We start from the raw sequence: 26,621 nt of genomic DNA, 5'->3' as shown, positions 1-26,621 counted from the left end.
TCATAGATTCTAGGACTGGAAGGGACCTCGAGAGGCATGGCAGGACCAAATACTGTCTAGTATGTTTACAAGTAAAGGTTAGGTTGTGAAAAGGATAAAAATGCTTTGTGCTGAGCCTACTAAGGCACTTACGTCGACCTAACTCAAGTGTCTATACTAAAATGCAGCTCTCACCGATGTAACTCGCCCACTACACTGACTTAATAACTCCACTTCCGCGAGAGGCGTAGTGCTGAGGTCGATTTAGTTAGATTGACGCAATGTCAGTGTAGATCAGTGATATACAGACAGAGGCTCGCGAGCCACAAGTGACTCTTTAATGTGTATCCTGTGGCTCTTTGCAGCACATGATAGTAAGACACGGTGTGATTTAATTATTAACCAATCAGAATCCTTTTACTGTTATTAACCAATTGTAGTTGATAAAATAATAATACTTCATCAGTCATTTTGCTGTGAGAACTATATATATACTGTTTAAATATGAATATGTAGTACTATAGTAAATGAAACAATGAATTCACACTACTTCTTCTGGGTAATGTGATTGATCGCTAATTTGGTTCCTGAACTACTGAGGTCTGAGTATCACTGGTGTAGACACTATGTTGCTTACACTGACTGTTGCTACTTTTCAGAAGCTATCCTGCAATACCCCACTCTGACAGTTAAATTGGTGCAAGCACTCCTGGTGAGGACACAAGAAGCGTAGTGCGGACATGTAAAACCGATTCAATTACAGCAATGGCTGTACATCAAAGTAACTTAGGTAAACTTAATTTAGTAGTGTAGACTTCGCCTAAGTTAAGTCATTTGATTAAAAGAACTGGCCCCAATTGAGATGAGCGAGCAGGGCTAGTGAATAGAACATTGGACTGAGATTTAGGAGATCTGGGTTTTATTGACGCACTGCCTCTGACCTGTGCAATGACAAGCAAGTTATTTCACTTCTATGTCCCGGGTTTCCCCACCTGTAAATAATAATGATACTGACCTTCTTTGTAAAGTATGTGGAGATCTACAAAAATGTGCTATATGAGAGCACATTATTTTTATTATAGAGCTTTAAATAGAAAGGGGATCTTAACATTAACTATAGAGGAGCTGCCTCTTCACTATAATTATTCCCTGTGCTTAATCAAAGAGATTTTACTATTTTTTTAATATTAACTGTCTATTGTTTGCAAGTTCACTTAAAATTTGCTGGCACCTCATTAACAAACTAATCCTCCAAATGTCTTGAGGCCTCCATTCACTCTTTTCCCCACTCGCAACCAGCCAGCTCTCCTCCAACTTCCCCAAGTCTTTGGGACAATTGAATTCTATGTACAAAAGAGGAGATCCTTGATTCCACAAATCCAATGTTCCATCTCTGGCTACGGCCCATGCTGGTTGCTTCTGGGGTCCCCCTGGCTCCTGTCTTTCTCTTCCAGTGGTATGCAGGAGAGGACTAAATGGACAAATGCAGACTGGAAGCAGGGTTACAAACTGGGCTTTTATTTCAGAGCGTTTAGTGTATTTACAAGAGTTTAAAAAAGTCCTCCTGGCCCTCTGCAAGAGACAGAGAATGCACGTTCAAAAGGTGTGAGGATAATTTGAGCCCTTAGCTACTCCACACCTCACAAGGGCTAACACTTGGAAGAATGTAACAGTGAGCGCTCATGGGATGGAGACTGGGAAGTAGTGTGAAATTATTCAGAAGTCCCTAACAAAATATATGCCATCATATTTGCAGTTAAATCAGATTAAGCAAATCATCCAAAGGCAGATACACATATGAGGCCACAGTCACGCATGCCTGCCTTGCCTGAGTGTAAGCAGAGATGTGCAGATGCACTCATGCCACCATATGTGCATGCACTTTTCCATTCTCAACCAGTCATTCATGTATGCACACAGGCAAACACATTCAAAGCCACACTCACTCCCATCCATGCACACTTGCTCTTGTCCATGCACACACGCACAGTGACACACATACATGTACTTTGTTAATGCTCTTTTACATGCGTTTTAGGTACAGAAAAGAGCTATAGAAATAGCACCAATCTCACCTGACTTTATCAGCACCCGAGAAACCCCATTACTCCCCTCGAGCAATAGAGGAACAGGAAGCTAACTTCTCCCTCTTTCTTGTGGTGGCACCATCCAACCCCTGAACACCCATGACTGGGCCCCAATCAGTGTTCCCTTTCCAGGGCTGGGAGTTTGGGTTCTGTGTTATAGGTTGGCCTCCATGTTTTGGTCACAGAATCAGTCTGTTTTGTCCTTTCGGAGGTGCTCCCCTGTGGCAGTTGCTGTAGGACTTTCTCTTGGTTTGAAGGCATAAGTGACTTTGTGGTTCACTGAAAAGTGATCATTAACCTTCCACCAGCATCACCTGCTGCCAACCCCAACAAACATACCAGAGGGGGTGGGGAAAAGAGGTGGAGACGCACAAGAAAGAAAGAGTGGATTAGAATCCTCTCTGAAGAGGAGGGACAGAGCTAGAGAAGGGAGCACTAAAGCAGAAGAGGTTAGAGTTGCCTGTGCAGGAGGTATGAATGGGGGTTAGGGCTGCCCGGCCAGTGCCTCCTGGATAGCCTCGCTGCAACCACTCAGCTCCATCTGGTTGAGGACGTAGCTGATGCGCTCCACTGTGGCACCCTGGCCCATCTGCAGCCTCCATTGTCTCAGCATCTCGTATTGGGCATCCCGCACGCGCCGCTGCTCCAGCTCGATTCGCTCAATCTCATAGTCACTCAGCCCCAGGCGTCGCACAAACTCCTTCCACCGAGACAGCAGCACATGGTCCGCCACAGTATAGAGAACAACAGGGTCTGGTGAAACAAGCAAGGGGACATCAGCAGCAGGGTCTGGGGAAGTGGAGGGGGGATGCAAATTGCACCGGTGTAGTCTGGGGTGAGAAACATGATGGTGCCATGTAGGGAAGCACCTCCCCCAGATCAGGTCTTGCACCCCTCTGAGCGATCACACAGACACATGTCACATCTGGGTCTGAGCCTATCTACAAATGAATATGGGGGACCCCGCAAGCTTGTTCACAGGAATGGTCTTGTGTACACATGCACACACATGCCAGGCCATTCTTGTAAAGATGCTTGCACTGTGTCACTGCCATACATTCACACAGTAAAGTACAGCAAGCCATAAACTCACCAAAACAAGACTGTCCAAGACTGGACACATGCAACAGGCCACTCTTGGCTGGCCTCAGGCAAACACCAACACATGTGAACTCATATGTACTAGATCTGTTTGGGCACAGGGCTGCAACTGATGTACAGAGTTGTCATGCACATATGCACACAGGTGCACATGCTGCACAGGCACATGCACATCCCACCCCCACGTGCACGCAGAAATCCTGTTTCTCAGAGGAAGCTGCACTCACTGTCTGGGAGTTGAGTCTTTCCAGCAGGTCTGACACAATCTGGTAGCTCCTGTTCAACCATTGACCTTGGCACAGCATTGGCTGTCCACATGTTTTCGATCTGGGGTGGTACCGGAGCAAAGGTGGCAGCTTTCCTCTCGTTCATCACAACCTGTGAGAGACAAGTATTTACTCTGGAATCAACGCTGGGGCAGCCCAACACCACTATATCTGAGGGGAACAGCTGCCACTGCACACTTAACAGGGTAAAGAGAGATGTGGATCAGGGACCCAGGAGTTAAAACTTCCCCATGAGGGAGGGGAACCCCCCACAGACACCTTATTTGTGAGGATGGAGTCAAACATATCTTACTCGCACAGCAAGAGGGTTAAACTTTCTCTTGGCATCAGAAAATGGGGGTCTAAGAGGAAACATCTACAGAACTGAGTCATGCCGGGAGCCCAGCTCAGGGCCCCATGCTCTCAGAGACCTCAAACGAGTTCCAGAGGAGGGAGGGGACAGTCCCTCTTTATACAGTCTTGAGGAGACCCCGATACTGCGCTCAGCTCTGAGCTCCTTAATCCCAGAGAGGTAGCGACAAATTGAAGGAGCTCAGAGAAGAGCCACAGAAATGCTCAGGGAGCTGGAGGGATCAAGTTCTGAGGAGAAATTCAATGAGCTAAATCTGCCAGGCTTGACCAAGCCAGGCATAAAGGATGGATGTGTATGTAGGGGGACAGGGTGGGACATGAGAGCCATCTGCAAGTGTCTGAGAAGCATGAATCCTGAGAGAGAGAACGGGGCAAGATGAAGCCTGGGGATAGGAACTCAGGAACTATTCCTCACTAGTCGGGGGGTCTGTGAAACTGAGAAGTTGTCTCTTTATATATACAGCCCAGAGCCCTAATGCTCGGGACGTTCAGACGTACGAACCCTGAGAACAGGCTGAGGGGAAGAATATTGCCCTGGGCCCCAGGCAGGTGGAATGGGACTGAGGGGAATGATAATCTGAAGGTAGGTTTCTGCACTGAGTACCTTGCTTACTTCAGATACCGGCTCCTTCTTTGGCTGCTGCGTAGAAACTGAAAAAAAAGGAGAAATTGTTTTCACTTCCTTCCCTCCAAGATATACAGAAAAAGCAGCTCAAGCCCACGGGTACCTCCACAGCTCTGACTTCACTCGAGGGATTGTGGTGAAATGCACAAATCCCAGCAACGAGCTCATGGGAGGGATTCTCATCACAGGCGTGAGAATAGATGCAAGACTGTAAGAACTGCCAAAATCAGGACAATGAGCTCATCTACTCTGGCCGACCCCCATATCTCCCTCCCTCCTCCCCCCACCCCCCAAAATCCGCCCAGCCGGTATCACCACAGAGACTGTTGTACTCACCACATGAGTAAAAAATAGCCGTTGTCACTCTTTGACGGTATTGCTTGATCAATTTAACTGCAAAGAGCAGCCCAAGGCTAGCTGCAAGCACAACGACGAGGCCAATGAGTAAGATGGTATGACCTAGATGAGGGAGAGAGATCGAGTGAGTAACAGAAGGAAGGGGAGAGGGTGGGAGTAAGGACAGGAGCAAGACTGGAAAGGGAACATGTGGAGATGGGGACGGGAGTGAAAGCAGAGGAAAAGTGGGGAGAGAGGAGGATGGATAGGGCAGTCATAGGGCAGGGGTGATGGGGTTGGTAGTGAAAGCAGAAGCAAATGTTGGAGAAATGCCAATACCCTGCGTACCCCAGTAGTCATTCTTCACTGAGGGGGAAGTTGATGGGATTGCGGCACAGACCTTCTTACATTCTTCTTCATTACAGCTGAAAGAAGGAAGCAGAAATCTGAATGATGTGGGGAGTGAGGGCACCATGTATCAAGTATTCCCAGGGACTGCCCCATTTCACAGCTCCTTGCAAATCTGCCTGGTGACAGCACTAGGGGGCAGCCTGAGCCTGGAAGATAAGGTTATTCAATCTGCCTGCAGAAGGTCAGTGTCTAATGGAGTCCACTCTCACTGTTGCACAAGTAGGGGGAGCATAGGAACAGGAAACCAACCTGCTGCAAGGGTTGCAGTTATTTTTGTGCAGGAAGTATCCAGGGTGACATACACAGATCGTGTCACTGTCCTTTGCACCTGTAGAGAAAAGAGGGAAATGTCAGCCCCAGGGGAGATGACGGAGAAGGAAAATCCCTCTAGAGTGGGGAGAGGATGATCTCTCTTTGGGGGTAGGGAAATTGTTGTCAGGAAGGTGAATCACTCGATGGCACGGGTGTTTGAGAGGAGATGGGGGCAGGTGTGACACTCCCCGGTAGATGGTGGTTGGGGAAAACTGTTCCAGAGCAGGGGGATCACTCTCGGGCACAGGACAGAGGGAAACTGCTCCAGTGTAGCAGAAACTGGGTTGAAGGATGGAAATCGAGAAGTACACAAGGGAAAATATTCACTGCAGAGCAAGCAGGAGGGGAAGGAGAGGGAGAAGTGGCTCCAGAGCAGCAGGCATGGGTGAGGAAGCCAGTCAGGACGGGGGCAGGGGGAAATAACTCTGAGGTGTGGGATGTCATGTGTGGGCAATATCTATAAGGAAAAATGCTCTAGTGTAGTTGTGAGGGAAACTGCTCAAGGGGAAGTCACACTATTTTAGATGTGGGAGGGAGGGAACCAGCTAAAGGCAGGGCAGGGCGGAGAGAGGCAAAACTCACTTGAGGAAAGGAGGGAAAATGGCTCCAGAACTCATAGGGGGGATGGGGAGAGCACTAGGGGGAGGAGGGAGGGAAATAGCTCTAAGTCAGAGGAGAGGGAAGGAAATTGCTCAAGGGCAGGGGGAGAAGGGAAGTCACTCTAGGGCAAGTGTGAGTGTGTGCAAGTGTGAGAGAGAGAGAAGCCGGAATGGGAAGGGGTAGGGCAGAGGAGGGGACTCGCCTAAGGGGCAGGGAAATTCATACCAGGGAAGGTGTGAGATGTGGAAGGGGAAAATTGCCAAGGAGAGGGAGACTAGCTTCAGAACAATTGGGGAGGGAGCTGTACTATGGGAAAAGAAGGAAAACAGACTACAGGAGAAAGGGGATGGAGGAGGAAGTGAGTCTAGGTCAGGAGGGAGGTGGTGCAGAACTAAGGCCTGGTCTACACCAGAAAATTAGATCGGTTTAACTATGTTGGTCAGGGATGTAAAAAATCCACACCCCTGGCCTGAGTGGCATAGTTAAGCTGACTTAAGTCTCTGTGTAGACAGTGCTAGGTCGATGGAAGAATTCTTCAATCAATCTAGCTACCATCTCTCAGGGAGGTGGATTATCTATGACAATGGGAGGCATTCTCCCATCAACATAGGTAGTGTCTACACTGAATCGCTACAGTGGTGCAACTGTAGCATTTCAAGTGTAGACAGACCCTCAGTCTCTCCATAAGGAGAGGGGTATGGAAAAATCACTCCCAAGTCAGGGAGAGGCTGGAGGAGAGAACTGCCCCATGCAAGGGAGAGGGAAATCAATCAAGGACAGGGGGAGCAGAGGAGAAAGTGATTCTACGGCAGTGTGGGAGTGCATCACTCCAGGACATAGGAGGTGTAAAACTGCTCCAGAGTGTATGTGAGAGTAGGATCCTTCCAGGGCTTGTTGAGGGGAGTGGGAAGACATTGCTCCAGAGCAGCAGGGGAGAAGTATCCACACCAGAGCAGAAGGAAATATTTACTCAGGACAGAGAGGACTGGCTCCAGCACAGGCAGGGTGGGAGGAATTAATATGAAGCAGGAAATTTCTCCTGGGTATATGGAGGGGGGGGAAGTTCACTCTGTGGTACAGGAGAGAGATATAATCTGTGATGGGGGAGCAAAGATTGCATGGAGGCAAGGAGGAGTAGCGAAGACTGTAGAAGGTGAAATCATTCCTGGACTCAGGGAAATACAGTAGGAGGGAAGGAACAAGAAATTGCTCCAGGAGAGAAATCACACCAAGGCAGGGGATATGGCTCCCCCAAGGCGAGTGGGTGGGAGGAAGGGGTGCTATGTCCTGCCCTGGCAGCAGTAGCAGCTGTCTGTGTTACACTCACAGTTTTTCAGGATGGTCCCGTTGTGGCATGGGCTGCAGTTCTTACATTTGAATAAAGTATTGGGTTCGCTCTGAAATTGGTTGGGCAGACAGCCACAGACTGTATTCTTCTTTTCAGTGCACTCAGACAGTGTTATCTGCTGAAATTCTGAGAGGCGACAGAGAGGGAGAGAGATGATTCCACCCTCTTTCCACCACTGGGTCCTCTTCATGGTGACAGCACAGGCCGGAAACAGACATCATCATCCTCTGTTTTCCCCAACTAAGAGTTGGTACCAAAGAGCCTGACGATCACTCCCTACAAGCTCATGTCCTCATCAAAACACCACCACTCCATTGCAATTACCAACACTGTCCCTATCCCTTTCCTCCACTGTTCTTGTCCCCATCCACCCACCTCCACTCTATCCTCATTCCTCACCGCCATATCTCCATGTCCACTCCTGCAGTCCCTGTCCCACCACCACCACCCGCTTCCCGATCCCCATCATCCCACGGGTGAGACTCACCTGAACGGCACCGTTGGCAACCAATGCATTTCCTCAAAGTGTTATCCGTAGCCGTGAATGTGCCCTTAGGACATGGCATGCAGATGGTCGCAAGACTGACTGACTGACAGTCTTCTGCCAAGTAAGTCCCTGAAACAGAATCACCTAACAGGGATCTGACAGGCATAAAGAGACATTCCCCTAGGGCAAATGAGAGCCAGGGACACTGTAGGGGACAGGGGAACCCAGAGCTGAGAGGCTGCTCTAGCTATAGGCAAACTAGACAGTTGCCTAGGATGGCAGCTTTCTGGGGGGTGGCCTCCCATAGCATTGCCACCTGGCATGCTAAAGGGTGGGGTGATTTTGTAGTGGGAGGGGGCAGGGGTGAGGGGTGCACACTGAAGTTTTGCCTAGGCAGCAGATTGTCTTGAGCAGCATCTGGCTGAGAGTGCAGGTAAATGGTATGTTTCCTTAGCCCCAGCAGGGGATGCACTCACCAGGGTGAGGGGACAAGGGGAGAGGAGATCCCATGACTAAAAGTACATGTCTCCTTTACTCCAGGATGTGGCATTCTCACCAGGGATAGCTGGGGAACAAGAGATATTTGGACTGAGAGTTCAGGAAACAGGAATGCCTCTCTGGCCTTAGCAGTAAAGACTCAGTGTTACACTCTACTGTACCTGCGTGGCATCTCATGCAGCAGTGGGTCCTGTTGGAGTGTAGGTACTCTCCCATCTGACACTTTGGCTCCCTCTTCTTTCTCCCCAGGGCTGTCCCATGGATTTGTTGGGTATCTGGGTTTGGGGCTACTCCCAAGCATTCCTCAGCCCACACCCAGGCCAGAGTTAGAATGAGCTGGAAAGGGAAAAGACCACTGTGAGAAAACATTTCCTTGGGTAGAATTCACAGCTGAGCCTAGCACCAGCCTGTCATGACAATGAGACCAACTGAACTGACCTACTGTTTGAAGAGAGACTGTAATGGATATAAGGTCTATGGACTAATATGACCCACGTGGAATTTTAAGGAAGGACTGAAATCCCTTCACTTGAGTCATGCAAAAGGCAACCTGATTCCTGATGAAATCTTTTTTTGTAACACATTTCACTGTTTAAAAACTAATATGCTCCAGGACTACAAAGACAGACATCCTGAGACTTTCAAAACTGTCTAGAAAGCTTCAGAGCAATGTAACATCATTACAGCAACTCACTCATCTCTAATTATAAGAGTATTCCCCCACCTCTTTATTTTAATGTTTTTGTTTTGTCGGTGTTTTGTTGTGGGAAATTGCTTTAACAGAATAATTTATAAAGCTGTGAGCTGAGAATATTTTTGACTGCAGTCTTATTACTATTTCCATCCGTAAAGAAAAATTATATTTTCCTTCCTCATTTAAAAACTTTTTTACTTTGTATGTTACCTCACACAGATTATTGAGAAGTTAAGCACTGGGCTGTGAGAAAAGAAAGAACACCCTATGTGAAAAGTTTTTAATGCACTACACATCTAAAAGCTAACACTTAATATTTCGGTGGCTTATATAGGCATAATGAGTTAAATAACATATTTCCCTTGTACCTGGGGTGGGCTGACTTCTCAATGAGAAGTGTGCTGTGAGAATGTACTTGTTTTGCTTTGCTTCTGTGAAATTGTTTTGATCTTTGTTTTTATAAGTTCTTTGTAATTTTATTTGAGTGCAATGTTTTCCTAACTTGCTCTTGTGAAAGGGATTAGTACCAGCTGCAAAGAAATAGACTTTTTTCTGCTGTGAGAACTCTAGCAAAGTGAAAGCTAAACCAATAAAGATAATAAAGTGTCGTGGTTGTGGGTTTAGGAAAAGATAAGCATACAAAGATGCCTATTATAGCTGTATGCCATCCTATTCCCCTCTCAAAAGTTAGTCGTTTTTAAGAGAAAGTTACACATGTGAAAGCCATTCAAAACTACAGAAATGGTAGGAAAATGAAATTCTGGCAAACAGGGGGACCTCCTCTCTCCAAAAATGTCAGAGAGCTATGAATTATAAATAACAGATAAGAGACAAATAACAGATAAGCTCTTTCAGTTGCCACAAAACAGTCAAAGAGAGACAAAGAATGTATTTAAATGCACATTTATGTGATATATTGAACCAGCTTGTGGGTACTCCAAGGCTCAAGTCCAAAGATGTTTGCAAGAGGGACTTGAAAACTGTCAACATCAACACTGCAAGCTGGGAAGATGCAACTAGCAACAGGCCATACTGGAGTGCTGCAGTGCACCAGGGACTCAAAGAGGCTGAAGAGAGGTGGTTGAGAGAGGAAAGTACAGCAGGCCTCAAGAGCTAGTAGTGTGCCAACTTTATCTTCTTGCCCTGTGCCTTATACCCACATTATCTGTGGCAAGAATAGTCACTCAAGAATTGGTCTTTTTAGCCACCCACAATGCTGTAGCACGACACATAGTAACTGAACTGCTTTGGCACTCATATCATCAACTTTCAAGATGGACAGTTGCCATAAACCAACTCACATGGAAGCAAGATGGATTCCACAGTTCTGTTGGGGGCCGCTAAGCATAGCTACCAGGTAACTCGGGAGAGTGGAAGACCAAAGTGTCGATGAAGCTCTTTTGCTCTGGGCCTATCTGCACCCCCAAACCCCATCTTGTGAACTCTCACCTACTTCTGTGCTCGCTGCTTACAGGCTTTGTACCAAGCTGAAGCAGAAATGTAAGGGTCAGCTTTTCTAGTAGGCAAACTGCTGTAAACAGGCCTTGCAAGGCCACAAAATAAGCAGGCGTATGGAAACTTTTCTAATTGTAACTGCTAAAAAAAAAGGGGTAAAAGGTGTAAAAGGAAGTAACAAAACAAAAGCTTACACAAAGACTGCTTAAAGTATAAAAAATAAAAGTTATTTGTATTTGTTGCACTAAATTTAAGACATGCTGGTCTCCTAGTGCCATTTCAGAGCTCTGAAATAAACTTGGCTTGCTTTCTCCCCTCAGTGTCTTTATTGGTGCCAAGCACACCGGGCAACGGACCATTTAAAGTCCGCCTCAAGCACTTGGGCGGTAACAGTTTTGGCGTCCCTGGGTGGGCTCGAGGCTGAAATTTAGCCTTGCCCGGATCCCTCCTGGTGGCCGACGGATTACGACGACGACCGACGCCCAGAGCTCACCGGTGACTTCATCGGGGGCCTCGGCAGAGACGTGGTTTGCTCGACCCCGGAGGGCACAACGGTGCAACGCACACAGACAGTGGAGAAGCAGCTGCGGGCGACGGTGGGGAACCGGTCCCGTCGATAGGGCGACGGTGCAGAACCGGACCCTTGGATAAGGCAGGAACAGTCCAGTGGGGACTTTATCTGTCTTGACCTGGGGACGCCCAGAGGTCTACCTGTTGTGACTTGGGGACGCCCAGAGTCTCCCTCAGTATGGGGCAGGGACAGAGTACAGCCGGCAGGGTACAGTGTACACCTTTAGAATGCATTCTGGTGAACTGGAAGGTGTTTGGATCTGATCAGTTGATTAAAAGTAAATTAAAAAGGTTCTGTACAGTTGATTGGCCTCAGTACCAGCTGGAGTGCCAAGAAAGGTGGCCACCGGAAGGATCACTTAATTACAACACGATCCTTCAGTTGCTTTTGTTTTGTCAGAAAACAGGTAAATGGAATGAACATCTCTATGCGTATACGTTTATGGTGTTAAGAAATAGGACTAATATTTTGCTCAAGTGTCATTTGACTCCGACAGGCTCGGTAGTATGTGCTGCTAAACCCCAGAACCCTCCCACTGTTGTAATGCCAGAATCGGTGTCCCCTTCGGCTCCTCCACCCCCACAGGCTTTAGAGAGTACCCCCCCCCCCTGGGATTGTATCCGTTGATTACTGAGAGTGTGGTAGCCCGTCCAGGAACACAAGAAATCTTTGAAGGTTGTCTAGCTAGCCATAAGTCTGACTGGGATGACTGTAATATACTAATGGGAACCCTGTTGTCTGAAGTGGAGCGGATTCAAGTTATAGCCAAGGCTAAGCGGAGGAAGACAGAGAAGGCATTTAAGGTTTAAAAGGGAAAGCTATTGGACACCAGAGGTTGTACAGAGTGAAATCCTCAGAAGTAAGTGTGCTCGTCCTGGTTTGTTGCTTCAAAGCTCTGTACAAAAGTTATGTTACTGGAAAGGTGTATAATGGCAATGAGTATGTGTTAATGGTTGGAGAAAAAGTGTATAAGTAAAGAGTGAAAGGTTCCTTTAAAAGTTAAAAGAAGCCAAAAAAGAAAAAGAAAAAAAAGCACAGAATAAGTTAACTGAGAGGAAAATACAGCTGGCCTCAGTCCAAGGTCAGTGTTCACAGCCAAAACTTTGCTGACAACCAAGAGGAAGGGGGGCTGAATGTGCCCAAGCAACTAAGATCAGCAAAATACTGCAAGGCATAATGAGGACAACAGAAGGGTTAAGAAGCAGCTTTGCTGAACAGTATTGGCCCAGGGATTTAAAATTTCCCCCACTCTGTTTGGCCAGGCTTTGGCCAGAGACTTGGAGGAGTGGGATAATTCAGACAGAGCCCTCTTGCTGCAATATGTAGATAACTTGCTAATTGCTGCTGTGGGTCTAATCCCTTGTCTCAGAGCTACTGTGAGTCTCCTAAACTTTATTAGATTGCGAGGATACAGGGTATCTCAAAACAAAGCCCAAATTGCTCTTACAGAGGTTCAATATCTGGGATTTCACATCAGGCAGGGAGAGAGACAGCTCTCAAACGAAAGAAAGGAGGCTATCTGCCAAGTTCCCATCCCCAGCAACCGTAAACGGCTTAGAGCATTTCTGGGCATGGCAGGCTTTTGCAAAATATGAATTCCAGAGTTTAAACTGTGGGCTAAACCTCTGTATAAATGTGTTAAGGGAGCGGATCAAGACCCCTTTCACTGGTCCCCAGAAGCAGACAGGGCATTTCAGTTATTAGGTGCCTGGAAGCGTCCTGTAGCATACTTTTCTAAACAACTGGATCAAGTTTCAAAGGGATGGCCAGCCTGTTTGAGGGCGGTCGCAGCTACTGCTCTAGTGCTTGGAGAAGCGAAAAGCTGACACTGGAAAAAAGTGTGTAAGTGTGTATGTTCCTCATATGGTCCGAGCCTTGCTGGACACTAAGGGGGGTCTTTGGCTCACACAGGCTCGGGTTGCTCGGTACCAGGCGAAGCTGTTAGAGAATCCTAAAGTCACCCTGCAGATCTGTCCCTCCCTTAATCCAGCTACACTGCTACCAGAGACAAAAAGGCAGGAACATGACTGTTTAAAAATCATAGATGTTCAGTATTCTAGCCGCCCAGATCTAAAAGATCAGCCACTCCCAAATGCTGACTTGGAATAGTATACAGATAAAAGTAGTACTGTTGTAGATGGGCAAAGGAGGGCTGGTTATGCTATTGTGTCTCTTCATGATACCGTGGAAGCTGAGAGTTTACCAGCAGGAACGTCTGCCCAGCTTGCTGAACTAGTGGCCCTGACCCGTGCCCTCGAGCTAGCAAAAGACAAACGGGTTAATATCTTTACTAATTCAAAGTATGCTTTTGGGGTATTGCATGCCCACGCTGGTTTGTGGAAGCAAAGGGGAATGTTAACAGCTCAAGGCTCTCCGGTCAAGCATGGGTCTCAAATTCTCCGGCTTTTAGAAGCAGTACAACTTCCCTCAGCAGTAGCAGTGGTGCATTGCAAAGCCCATCAAAGGGAAAATCAAGATGTAACCAGGGGCAATGCCAGAGCAGACAGGGAAGCTAAGCGAGCTGCTACCCTGAAATCACCAACAGAGGAGAATGCCCAAATGCATGCCCTCATCCCATCAGTGGGTAAACTTGCAGCCCCTCAGTACTCCCAAGAGAACAAAAACCTGGCTGACAGTCTCGGTCTCCAGGAAAAAGAGGGATGGTTTTATTCCACAGAGGAAAAAATCCTCCTGCCCAAGGGCCTGATTCGACCGGTGTTGCAGAAACTGCATCAAACCACACACGCAGGCAGAGAGGCTCTCACCCAGCTCATGATTAAATATTTTCTAACCTCTGGACTTAAACCCCTAGCATCACAGGTACAAGCTGAATGTTTAATTTGCCAAAAGAATAACCCATAACCAGGAGTAGCAGTGCCACCAGCCACCCTGGAACCTACCCCAAGCCCAGGATTGGTGTGGCAAATAGACTTTACTGAGTTTCCCAGGACTCAAGGGTACAGGTACCTTCTTGTTTTAGTGGATCAATTCAGCGGATGGCCTGAAGCCTTCCCATGTCGCAACAACACTGCCAAAACAGTGGCTCTTAAGTTTGTCAAGGAAATTATTCCTCGCTTCGGCCTCCCCCAATGAATGAAATCTAATAATGGAACACACTTTACATTTCAAGTGGTTCAAAAGATATCAAGTGCTCTGCAAATCCCCTGGAAATTCCACACACCCTGGCGACCACAAGCCAGTGGAGTAGTGAAACGCACAAATCAAACGCTCAAGAGACACCTTTCAAAGGTCTGTCAGGAGGCCTCTCTTAAGTGGCCTGATGCCTTGCCCCTTGTGTTACTTCGCATTCGTGCTCTCCCTAAGAGTAGGATAGGGCTTAGTCCCTTCAAAATTATGTTTAGAAGAGCATGGCCTATAAATAGTACCCCAGTTCTGGCAGGGGAATGGAAAGTGGAGTGTGGTTTCTTGTCTCAGTACATGTGCTCTCTGTCTGCTGTTCTTTCTTCTCTTCACAGGTACACCAAAGATTCACAGCCTCTTCTGCTGGATACTCCAGTCCACTCCCTGCAGCCTGGTGACTCCGTTCTCGTGCGGACCTGGAAGGACAAGCCTCTCCAAGAAAAGTGGAAGGGACCCCACACCGTCCTGCTTGTCACCCATACAGCGGCAAAGGTCAAAAGACACAAGAACTGGATTCATCACTCTCGACTAAAAGCAGTACCCGCTCCTAAACAGTGGACTGTCCAGCCTGCGGAAAAGACTGCTAACAACAATTTGGGACTTAAGCTGTTATTCAAAAGACAGTAAGGATCGCTGGGAATGCGTTGTGATCTTTCTAAACAGTCACGGCATACTCCCCGCGAAAACCCTGAGCATTGGTTTTATTTTCTCACAGAAGGCAAACCTGGCCTCTGTATTTGGTCTTGTTATTTTTTGACCTGTTTAGTGTCAATAATTCTTTTTGTCTTCTGAGTATTTGGGTTTGTGGTACTAGTGCCTACAAATGGCTTCCTAATGGTTGGCATGGTAGCTGTTACAAAGGCTATCTTGCTCCTCCCCTCCGCATTCTACCCAAGGCTCCTTCAGGTCGTCCCAGGTACTATCGGTCCTTGAGAGCTACCTTAGAACCCATCAGTGAAGGAGACAGGTTTGAAATAATATCCCTCCCTTCCTATGGGGTGGGACGACTAGCCCAACTTTACAAAAAACTATCTAAATTTCTCACCCAGTTTGCCAATGATACCCTAGCCATAGAAAAAAGCATAAGTTCTAAGCTGTACCAGCTTCAACTGCTGGCTTTGCAGAACCGACAGGCCCTAAATTATGTGTTAGCCTCGCAAGGCGGGGTCTGTGCCCTTATTAAAAAAAAGTGTTGTACCTATGTCCCAAAGTTTTCACAGGACATTAACAAGCACATCTTGTCAGCAAAACGGGCCTTTAACCAGTGGAAGGCCCAAAAAAAAAAACCCCACTATTTTAAATTCCCTTTAAAGTTAAATACCTAGTTTAAGAAAACTAAAAAATATAGGGGGAAACATTGTTCGCATCTTGCTCACAGGTATAGTAATATGTTTTATTCTTGTTCTTTTGCTCATTTGCTGTAAAGTGCTCATATGTAAAATTTGTACCTCTCCCTCCCCAGAGGTTCCTTTATACCCTCTCATTAATAATCCTAATTGTATGGAGCTTAATCGCATTTTGTCTTTAAAGTATAAAAAAACTCTGACAAAGGTTTGTTAAGTGTTCTCAAAGGAGGGATTGTTGGGGGCCGCTAATTAATTAATTAATGGAGATATCCCATCTCCTAGAACTGGAAGGGACCTTGAAAGGTCATCGAGTCCAGCCCCCTGCCTTCACTAGCAGGACCAAGTACTGATTTTGCCCCAGATCCCCAAGTGGCCCCCTCAAGGATTGAACTCACAACCCTGGGTTTAGCAGGCCAATGCTCAAACCACTGAGCTAGCTACCAGGTAACTCAAGAGAGTGGAAGACCAAAGTGTCGATGAAGCTCTTTTGCTCTGGGCCTATCTGCACCCCCAAACCCCATCTTGTGAACTCTCACCTACTTCTGTGCTCGCTGCTTACAGGCTTTGTACCAAGCTGAAGCAAAAATGTAAGGGTCAGCTTTTCTAGTAGGCAAACTGCTGTAAACAGGCCTTGCAAGGCCACAAAATAAGCAGGCGTATGAAAACTTTTCTAATTGTAACTGCTAAAAAAAAAGGGGTAAAAGGTGTAAAAAAAAGTAACAAAACAAAAGCTTACACAAAGACTGCTTAAAGTATAAAAAATAAAAGTTATTTGTATTTGTTGCACTAAATTTAAAACATGCTGGTCTCCTAGTGCCATTTCAGAGCTCTGAAATAAACTTGGCTTGCTTTCTCCCCTCAGTGTCTTTATTGGTGCCAAGCACACCGGGCAACAGACCATTTAAAGTCCGCCTCAAGCACTTGGGCGGTAACAGTTCCAAGGGTAAGCCAGTTAGACAAAAAGAACTGATTGCAGCAATTGATTATTTGCTGGAAAGAAAGTGGAAGAGCATTTATGCAGATGGTCTGATAATTATGAAGCTGATGTTCTAGCCAAAGAAGCAGCTTTCAACAAGATACCATGGGAATTTATAAACATGAACCAAGGTGTAAATAAAGTACATAGTATAAATATAGGAAATACTAGAAAAGCCCAGGCCAAGCATACAGAACACAAGGTCATGTAAGTTGATTACTCTGATACCACATCTTCAGGCATAACAGACAAAGGGACAGGGATGAATCAGATTTTGTGAAAGCAGTTACAAGACAGTCATTTCTAGGTTTCACAAATACATAAAAGGCTAATAAGTTTTATTACTGATCAAGATCTGAGGAATAATAAAGAACTATAAACCAAAGATGAACCAAAATGAATGACTCAGCCTTTTAAAAAGACTTTTACACACACAAAATGCCATGATAACTAGTTCCCAAGAACTATTAAGGACTTTTGTTAATGCATATCCATGATGATTTCTATAGAAGTAGTCATTTAGGAATCCATGACAGCTACCAAGCCCTGAAGTAAGCAGCATACTGGTAAGACATGCATGAGCTACTTTGAAAGAGGTTGTTACACTCCATAAATAGCAAATCACCAGGACAAGGTTCAGACATCCTTTGCAATCCAGAGAAATTGCTTTCTCTTGGTCAGATTTACAACTTGACTTTAGTGGACCCATTCCACAGATCAAGATGGGATAAGTATATGCTAACTAACACCTGTTTGTTTACAAAATGGATAGAATTTATTCCCCACATTAAACAATAGTTCAAACCACCAAACCACAGCATGTATGCTGGTGAATCATGTTTTTAGTCACTGAGGCATACCTTGGGGAACAAGAATCAGAAAGCGGTTCAAGCTACAGGTCTGTCTCATTTTACGCTGGGGTTACGTTCCGCGGTCAGCGTGTAAAGCGAAAACCGCGTATAGTCAAAATTACATTGAGTTGAATGGCGGGCGGAATCGCCCGCACTACAGGTACAGTATTAAAATTGGTGTTTTTCTCTTTTTTGTTGTTTTTTTTTTTTTTTTGCCGACCGCGTAAAGCTGAAATCGCGCATGTTAAATGCGCTTAAGATGCGACAGACCTGTATGTTTCTGAGACCATGGCAGCTATATGTAAAATACTGGGGATTAAACCCAAAGTTACACATTGCATACCATTTTAGTTATCTAGGCCAGACCCCCTCTACTGTACTGCATTTTGCTGTTTCATCAAGGAGCCAGTTCTAGCTCTCTGTTCCACATTTCTGCCTCCTCAGGTAGCTGTCTGCACCTGTTGCAGTGCCTGTCAGTTGGGATGGGGAGGGAGAGCACATATATATGCCCATCCCCTGCATGTGCTGGTGGTGATACAATGCACAAGCCTCACCCACCACAGCTATAGGCTGGTGCAGGGAGGCGTTGAGAGTCCCCCTCCCTGGCCATCTTCAGCCTGGCAAAACCCAAAGCCACCACCTCTGCAATTCACACCCTCACAGGCCTAGCCTGAAAGTACTGTAGATGTCTGCAAGTGAGGGGGATGTGAGCAAGTAAGAGGAACAAGGTGAGGAAGAAAACAAGAGAGAAGAAAAAGAGGGAGCAAATTGGGAAAGAAAATAAATAGTTGCAGAGGGGAATAGAGGGGCTGTTGGTGAGGACAAGTTGGCTACAGTATTGGAATTAGAAGACAGTGGCTAAAGTACTGAAATAATCATAGGCTAATCATTATCAGTTTGCTGAGTTTTTATCTCCTTCAGGAAGAAACATTTGAGTGAATATTTCAGGGGAAAACAAAATTTTACAACATAGATGCTTTATTAAAATGTAAAGAATAGGTAAGCTCACTTCCTCTATTCTGTGTATTTTAATGTGTCATTCATCTGTGTTATACAATAGTTTTCCCCCAGACATATTCATTCCAGTGTTTTAATGTTTGTGTTCTAGAACAAACATTTGTGTAGCATCTACACTAGAATTTACGGTCACGTTACAGTGTTAAATAACATGTTAAAACAACTAAAAATTCAAGTGTAAACAAGCCCTTATGTGTACAAGTACACCGGCTTTTATGGTATAAATATAGCACATGATGCTACTGGGGACTTTTGGGAGGAGGGGAAATTCAAGCTCATCTGTGGACCCAGCTGCTTGTGCCCCTGCACTTTTAGATTAAATTTTTTCCACTGGCTGTAGGCTAGTTTCTCTGTGCTAAATGTTTGTAAAGCAAGAATACAAATATTTAATTGGTGAACGCAAGCTTCAGTGTCGCCAACTCTCATGACTATTTCACAAATCTCTTGATGTTTGGTGTTTTTCCACCTCCACGAGTCACGCAATTACATGAGAATCTCAACTTTCTTTTTTAAAAGAGGGAAGTTACTGGCCCTCAGAACTGCAGAGAAAAAAGCTTGAAAATGTGACTCAAGTGCTCCCTAAAGACTCAAAAGCCAAAAATCAAATAAAGAAACCCAACTTGTATTTTTTTTTAAATATTATGATTTTGGGGGGCAGGAGTCATGATGCTTTAATAAGAACATATCCCTGAGTACCCACTGCCCAAACATGGTGTTAGTGGGTGCTATACTGCACAGAAAACCATGGGTGAGTCAGAAGGGAGCACTCTCTCCTTTGAGTCAGTACTAACTCTCATATATAGAGACTTGGGACTGAGAGGGACCAGACATCAATCCAGGTTCTCCACATCTTTCTAAACAAGTCTCTCATATTTCAAACTTGTAAGTAAACAGCCAGGCAAGGCGTGTTAGTTTTCCTTTGTTTTCTCAACTTGTAAATGTACCTTTTACTAGAGTGTTTATCTCTGTTTGCTGTACTTTGAACCTGAGACTAGAGTGGGGTCCTCTGAGCTCTTTAAGTTTGATTACCCTGTAAAGTTATTTTCCATACTGATTTTACAGAGATGATTTTTACCTTTTTCTTTAATTAAAAGCCTTCTTTTTAAGAACCTGATTGATTTTTCCTTGTTTTTAGATCCAAAGGGGGTTGGAACTGTATTCACCAGGAGTTGGTGGAAGGAAGGAGGGGGGATGGTTAATTTCTCCTTGTTTTAAGATCCAAGGGGACTATATATTGTTAGTCTCTAAGGTGCCACAAGTACTCCTGTTCTTTCTCATATATAGGTTTTAGGGGGTAAATGCCACTTAATCCTTCCCTCAGTAAGGCAGTGGTTCTCCAGTGCTGCTTAGGAGAGGAGAGATTCCTTTCTTTCTGACTAATCCCAGCAACTGAGGAGTTAAAGTCTCCAGGCTGGCTGGCAAGTCTGGAAAGCAACTGCAATTCCTGTAAATCCAACCTCTTGCTGAGTCAGGGACAGATTAGGGAGGCAGCTCATTAAAAATGAATTGTTTCTGCTATGCCAGGAAGTCAGGAACAGAGAAGAGAGGCAGCTGCCTGGGGCCCTGGGGAGAGAACACCAGAATGACACAGTAACCCCTAGAGTCACTGAATACTAAAGAGTCCTTCTCCAGGAATACTCCCCTGGAATATAAAGCCCTGTGGAAACCCCAAAACACAGCTTCACAGGCCCCCATGGAGAACCCAATTCAGGTTCCCTGGAGATTTCTCAAATTGAACTATCCCTCCAAGAGTCAGGGTGAATAAAGCCAGACAGGGAGCACTGGAGAGGCAGGGGAAACTGGAGGTGCTGAAGGGCATTGACTACACAAGGTGAAAGATCAGAGGGCGCCATTTCAGGTTGGGGGGGGCAACTTTACGTTGTTGGTTTTTGTAGATAACCTAGAAATTAGCTGATAGGACCACTGTATCTAATTTCTTTATAAAGAAAGAAAAATATATACAAACACCAATTAAAGCCATATATTAAGTTTATATGTAAATTTAGAACAATCAGGGGATAGTACAGCTAGATATTCCCAATCCCAAGCATTGAGGTATCAGTTTTGGAACCTTAACACAGATATCAGAAACACAAGTTTGATACTTTGTACACTATCTTTAGTAGAGATAAATAAAAATAAATAAAATCTGCTTACTTTCTCTAACAGACACACTCTGTGTTACTGCTATTATCTACTCTATTTTAGTCAATTGTTTTTCACTCCACTAAAAAGGTATTTACTTAATTAGTAACATATGTGATTAAGTTTTTTCCCCCTCTTTTATTAAGAATGCAAATTTATTTTTCTAATTATTTTGGCATTTATGTTTACCAATCACAATCATGTACGTGACTTACTAACATTTGACTCCATCATTACTATCAGACTTGGAACCACATTTATTCTCATATAAATTTTAAGTTATTTTACAAATATAATTAAAAATACAATTTGAAAATAAGTGACCTTCATCTGCACAGTGTCTAAAGTTATGTGTTTAGCTTATTTTAAAAACAACTGGCACAGCTAAGGTGAGTACAAGCTAAATTTACATTCTAGAAGGATATTATTTGATTGTACCACTTTAAATAATGAATGACAAAGCACAATATGGTAATAAAAGTAATAATGATAATTACTCCAGCCAGGACAGGTTAGGCATTTTAGAACTCACTACTCAAAGAATTAAATTTAAGCATAAGAGAGAAATAAAGTTATGAAATGCACAGACCAGTCAAAAAAACTAAAATAACAGAGAATAAAATTACAGAGAATATATGTGTATTGCGCATTTCAACAGGAAGTACCAAGTAGTAACAACAACAATGATAATAATAATACAAGTGTGTGAGAGAGTGTGCACGCGCATTGGGGGAGACTGTGTGTTAGTGTCTCTGGGGGGAGACTGTGTGTGAAAGAGTGGGAGTAAGAGACTGTGCATGTGTGTGTTGGGGAGGATTGTAGGGGGGTGACTGTGTGCGTGTACCTGAGCTGTCTCTAAGCCATGCACTCAGGAGACTGAACGCTCCCACTCCTGAGCCAGAGGCACCAGCACAGACAGGTTTCCTTTCCCCCCATACCAGCTCAGCAGAGACCCACTCAGGCACGGCCACCTCTAGCATTGGTTGAGGTCCCCCAGCACCTTGCCAGCCATGGATCAGTTTCCCAAAGAAGGGGAGACTGCCAGGGCCATGGTGGCAGGAGCTGGGTGGCTGGAGAGCAGCAGCTGCTGGCCAGGCACCTAGCTCTGGAAGGGGTGGTTACAGAGGGCTAAGGAAAATAGCCACCCACAAGCCCCCCGCCCCCATAACTCCACCCTTATTGGTAAAATTATAATGTGGTATGAAACTGGGGGGGGGCATGTGCCCCCCCCCCAAATGGCACCCCTGGGAATGGGAGGGACTGGGGGAGAATTGGACACAGGAAATGGGGCAATAGGAATTACTGAAGAGAATTAGATACATAGGGACAGGAAACACAAGACAACATCCATTATCCAAATTTGTGGAACTGGGGGGTATTGGATATGTAGATGGTGGGAGGACTGGAGGGACTGTTATAGCACTGCATTTGCAGGAGGAAGCAGAGATGTTGTAGGATTGTGGAAGTGACTGGGGAACCTCAGGAGAAGCATCTCCTTGATAGTTGGGTTAAGTGTTATTTCCTGTGGTGCGACAGTGGGAGAAAGCAGCCTCAGGTCACTCACCAATCCAAGTGGGATATGGCTAACCTTCAGCCTAGCTTATGTAAGGGAACCCCACCAGAGGAGTGCAAGCTCACGGACTCCCATCAGGTGTATGCAGTGTTATTGTAGCCATGTTGGTCCCAGGATATTAGAGATAAGATGGGTGAGGTAATAGCTTTTAAAGGACCAACTTCTGTTAGTGAAAAAGACACGCTTTCAAGACAAAGCTCTTCTTCAGGTCTGGGAACGGTAGAAGAGCTCTGTGTGGCTGGAAAGTTTCTCTCTCTCACCCACAGAGAAAAATATATTACCTCTACAACCTTCTCTCTCTATAACTTATCAAGGACAGGAGCACAGTCTTTCTAGGGCAGAAGTCCCCAAACTGTGGAGTGCACCCCTAGGGGGCTGCCGAGGAACATTTGGGGGGGGGGGGCGCAGCTGGGGCCCAGGCCAGCCCCTACGGGGGGAGCGGCACCCAGCTCCACTCCTGCCCCGCCCCCAGCTGCCAGCCCGGTGCCCCGCTTACAGCCCTGCGCCCTGGATTCCGGCTGTGGGCCCGCGACAGGGGCCCTGGCTACCGACCTCGGCCCCCTCCCAAGGCAACGCTCCCCAGCTGTGGCCCCAGCCTTGTCCCCCTTACTCCTGTCCACGCCCCTCCCTCCAGGAGCCATGGCCCAGCCCCAGCTGGGGGGGTGCAAAGTAAAAAATGTGGGGACCACCAGTGGAGGAGAGAGCAGCTCACGAGGGGAGGCAGGTTATCAGTACCAGCCTACTTCTACAGAGGGGGAAAAGGAGACCGCAAAATGGAAGGGACTCACAAAAGGCACATCAGAAAATAAAACTCAGATGGCCTAACTCTCACTCTCCTCCCAATTTTAACCCACCAGACCCCACAGCCCTCCCAGACCTGGGGATACAACCCAGGAGACTTGACTCCCAGTCTTCCTGCAGTCACCAACCAGACCCACACCACTCCCAGCTCTGTGCTCCCATTAACCCGACTCTCCAGCCTGGTGACTGACTGTTGGGAGTTAGGCACTCATCCCAAGTGTTACTCACCGTAGCCACCAAGGCAGGGGAAGGCTCCGGATGGGCCATAGTTCTGTCGTCTCCTACGTCCCCATGATAAGACCCCCGTCTACAGAGAAGCCCCCCAAGGCCAACGCGAATCTAGCACCAAGAGACCGAACACAAACTGAAACTAGTAAGTTCCGCAACTTCCTGCCAGCAAAGGGTGAGAAAGCAACAGGAAAGGGGGGGGGGAGGCAGACGAGGGAGGCAACATGGAACTATAAAGTTAACCCTCCCCTACCCACAGCACAGAGACCAAGAGATTCAGCCCTTACCCCATTCACTCTCCCCTCCCCTCCCCATGGGACAAAAACTCAGTCGTTCTCATTAACGCCAACCCTTCCCTCAGGGTAGCAGACATCCATCTTCCCTACTAATCTTCCTCATTCTTGTGACAGACCCACCCCTTCCACCTCATGGGTCAGAGAGAAACCCAGAGATCAATCCCCAACCTCCTAGTAAACCCTCCACAAGACTGAGAGCTTGTCTCTCTCACCAAAAGAAGTTGGTCCAGTAAAAGCTATTACCTCTCCCACCTTGTCTCTCTAGACATGAGACTCAGCTAACCCCTTTGTTAAGAGCAGCATTCAAGAAGCCATTTGCAGTGTAAAACTCTTATTAAACCTACTATGAACAATGCTACATATATATATGCCAGTAATTGGTGCTCTTTATATTATCTACATATATATTTATATACAGGTGTTATTATAATCGAGAGGTTATTTAGGTTATTTTGCACTTTCCATAAAAGATTCTTGCAACTTTTTTAAACAGCTCTAACACCTCCATTATTTGCAGCAGGACTTTGGAATCTGGCAAGGGGGCATGGGTTTGAATAGCACTAGTCATATCGGTGAGCCAGCACTTTGGTGGGGGTTTTTAGGGTGCTATCTTGTTCTCCGTAATCCCAATTTAAAAACAAGAAGTCTTCTAGTTCTTATGGTTACAAAGAAGACCTTCAAAAATATAAAGCAAGTGTAATGCATCCTAATGCAAAATCCTTATGAGCAAACTCAACAACGGCAAAATATAACATTACCCATGTTTGGACTGTGTGATAGTAGGATTGTATTTTCTCAATGGACAACCAACCTAATTCTCAATTACTGAGGGACAATCTTCACTTATTGATATATTTTGCTTTCCACAACCAACTCTCTGTATAACTTTTCATGAGTGATGTACCAAGTATTCGGATTCTAATAACTAAACTGTATTGTTAAATCTATTCACCTAAATTTGGGTTATTGCTGATTATGTACTCTATGCCAGTGCATATGACTTTTAAAAACAAACTTTGTATTTGTGGATAATCTAAGCACTATACCCAGATGTACAAAACACTCTTTCCCCAACCTATGTATTATATAATTTTTTTAACATTAGCTTTAATAAAATTTTTAAAGATGTGCCAGTTTCTTGAGACAATTAATTAGGAAGTCAGAGTTAAGGTTTTGTGACAGGAAGCAAGTTTGATTAATTTGGGGTGCACACTGCTTTGATGTATGTCGGACGTACATGGAGTACGTTGCCAATGGAAGTGAATGCCACATGCACTGTATTATCATCACTGAACATGGCAATAAATGCTGGCCTTTTACTTTTATTTCCACCTTTTTAAAATTTTGGGTTAACTGTCATTAAACCACGGTTTGGTTGTATTAATAATCAAGAAACAAACCAAATAAGAAAACCTCCTCTGGTAGTGGAAAGGGGAGTGCACTAACGAGCGGGTCACAATTTTCCAGCTGTGATCACAGAACTCCAGAGTGTTCAGTTACTGGGCTATACTGAGGGTATGTCTACACTACGGGATTATTCCGATTTTACAGAAACCAGTTTTTGAAAACAGATTGTATAAAGTCGAATGTATGCGGCCACACTAAGCACATTAATTCGGTGGTGTGTGTCCATGTACCGGGGCTAGTGTCAATTTCTGGAGCGTTGCACTGTGGGTAGCTATCCCATAGCTATCCCATAGTTCCCGCAGTCTGCTCCGCACATTGGAATTCTGGGTTGAGATCCCAATGCCTGATGGGGCCAAAAACATTATTGCGGGTGGTTCTGGGTACATCCTCCCCTCCCTCCTGGAAAGCAACGGCAGATAAGTGTTTTGCGGCTTTTTCCTGGGTGAACAGTGCAGACGCCATACCACGGCAAGCATGGAGCCCGCTCAGCTCAAGACAGCAGTCATGAACATTGTAAACACCTCGCGCATTATCGTGCAGTTTATGCTGAACCAGAACCTGCAAAACCAGGCGACGAGGAGTAGGCTACGGCAGCACAGTGACGAGAGTGATGAGGACATGGACATGGAATTCTATCAAACTGCGGGCCCCGGCGCTTTGGAGATCATGCTGTTAATGGGGCAGGTTCATGCCGTGGAACGCCAATTCTGGGCCTGGGAAACAAGCACAGACTGGTGGGACCACATAGTGTTGCAGGTGTGGGACGATTCCCAGTGGCTGCAAAACTTTCGCATGCGTAAGGGCACTTTCATGGAACTTTGTGACTTGCTTTCCCCTGCCCTGAAGCGCCAGAATACCAAGATGAGAGCAGCCCTCACAGTTGAGACGTGAGTGGCGATAGCCCAGTGGAAGTTTGCAACGCCAGACAGCTACCGGTCAGTCGGGAATCAATTTGGAGTGGGCAAATCTACTGTGGGGGCTGCTGTGATGCAAGTAGCCAAAGCAATCACTGAGCTGCTGCTACCAAAGGTAGTGACTCTGGGAAATGTGCGGGTCAGAGTGGATGGCTTTGCTGCAATGGGATTCCCTAACTGTGGTGGGGCGATAGATGGAACCCATATCCCTATCTTGGCACCGGAGCACCAGGGCAGAGCCAGTACGTAAACCGCAAGGGGTACTTTTCAATGGTGCTGCAAGCACTGGTGGATCACAAGGGACGTTTCACCAACATCAACGTGGGATGGCCGGGAAGGGTTCATGACGCTCGCGTCTTCAGGAACACTACTCTGTTTAAACGGCTGCAGCAAGGGACTTACTTCCCAGACCAGAAAATAACAGTTGGGGATGTTGAAATGCCTATAGTTATCCTTGGGGACCTACCCCTTAATGCCATGGCTCATGAAGCCATACACAGGCAGCCTGGACAGGAGTCAGGAGCTGTTCAACTACAGGCTGAGCAAGTGCAGAATGGTGGTAGAATGTGCATTTGGACGTTTAAAAGGTCGCTGGCTATCTTTACTGACTCGCTCAGACCTCAGCCAAACCAATATTCCCATTGTTATTGCTGCTTGCTGTGTGCTCCACAATCTCTGTGAGAGTAAGGGGGAGACCTTTATGGCGGGGTGGGAGGCTGAGGCAAATCGCCTGGCTGCTGATTACACGCAGCCAGACACCAGGGCGATTAGAAGAGCACACCAG

General features: G+C 46.0%; 1 protein-coding gene across 2 annotated transcripts; it reads right to left on the bottom strand.

Moving 5' to 3' along the window:
* Positions 1–1,476: 1,476 nt before the first annotated feature.
* Positions 1,477–23,370, bottom strand: TNFRSF1A (TNF receptor superfamily member 1A). 2 transcript variants are annotated; one of them, XM_065406712.1, is made up of 10 exons: positions 23,221–23,370; positions 8,584–8,758; positions 7,925–8,053; positions 7,417–7,563; positions 5,427–5,505; positions 5,106–5,191; positions 4,767–4,889; positions 4,410–4,456; positions 3,395–3,545; positions 1,477–2,819 (listed from the first exon to the last, which is right to left on the bottom strand). In XM_065406712.1, the coding sequence occupies exons 1-10, from the start codon at positions 23,257–23,259 to the stop codon at positions 2,551–2,553; spliced, it is 1,245 nt and encodes a 414-aa protein (XP_065262784.1). In that variant the 5' UTR covers positions 23,260–23,370; the 3' UTR covers positions 1,477–2,550. The 2 variants fall into 2 exon arrangements, with proteins under 2 accessions (XP_065262784.1, XP_065262792.1); XM_065406720.1 differs by having other exon boundaries at positions 5,115–5,191.
* Between the last annotated feature and the right edge of the window lie 3,251 nt (positions 23,371–26,621).

Source organism: Emys orbicularis, chromosome 1, assembly GCF_028017835.1.
Source record: "Emys orbicularis isolate rEmyOrb1 chromosome 1, rEmyOrb1.hap1, whole genome shotgun sequence".
Taxonomy (NCBI): domain Eukaryota; kingdom Metazoa; phylum Chordata; order Testudines; family Emydidae; genus Emys; species Emys orbicularis.
The sequence above is the reverse complement of the archived record's forward strand: the minus strand, read 5'-3'. Positions and strand labels throughout refer to the sequence as shown.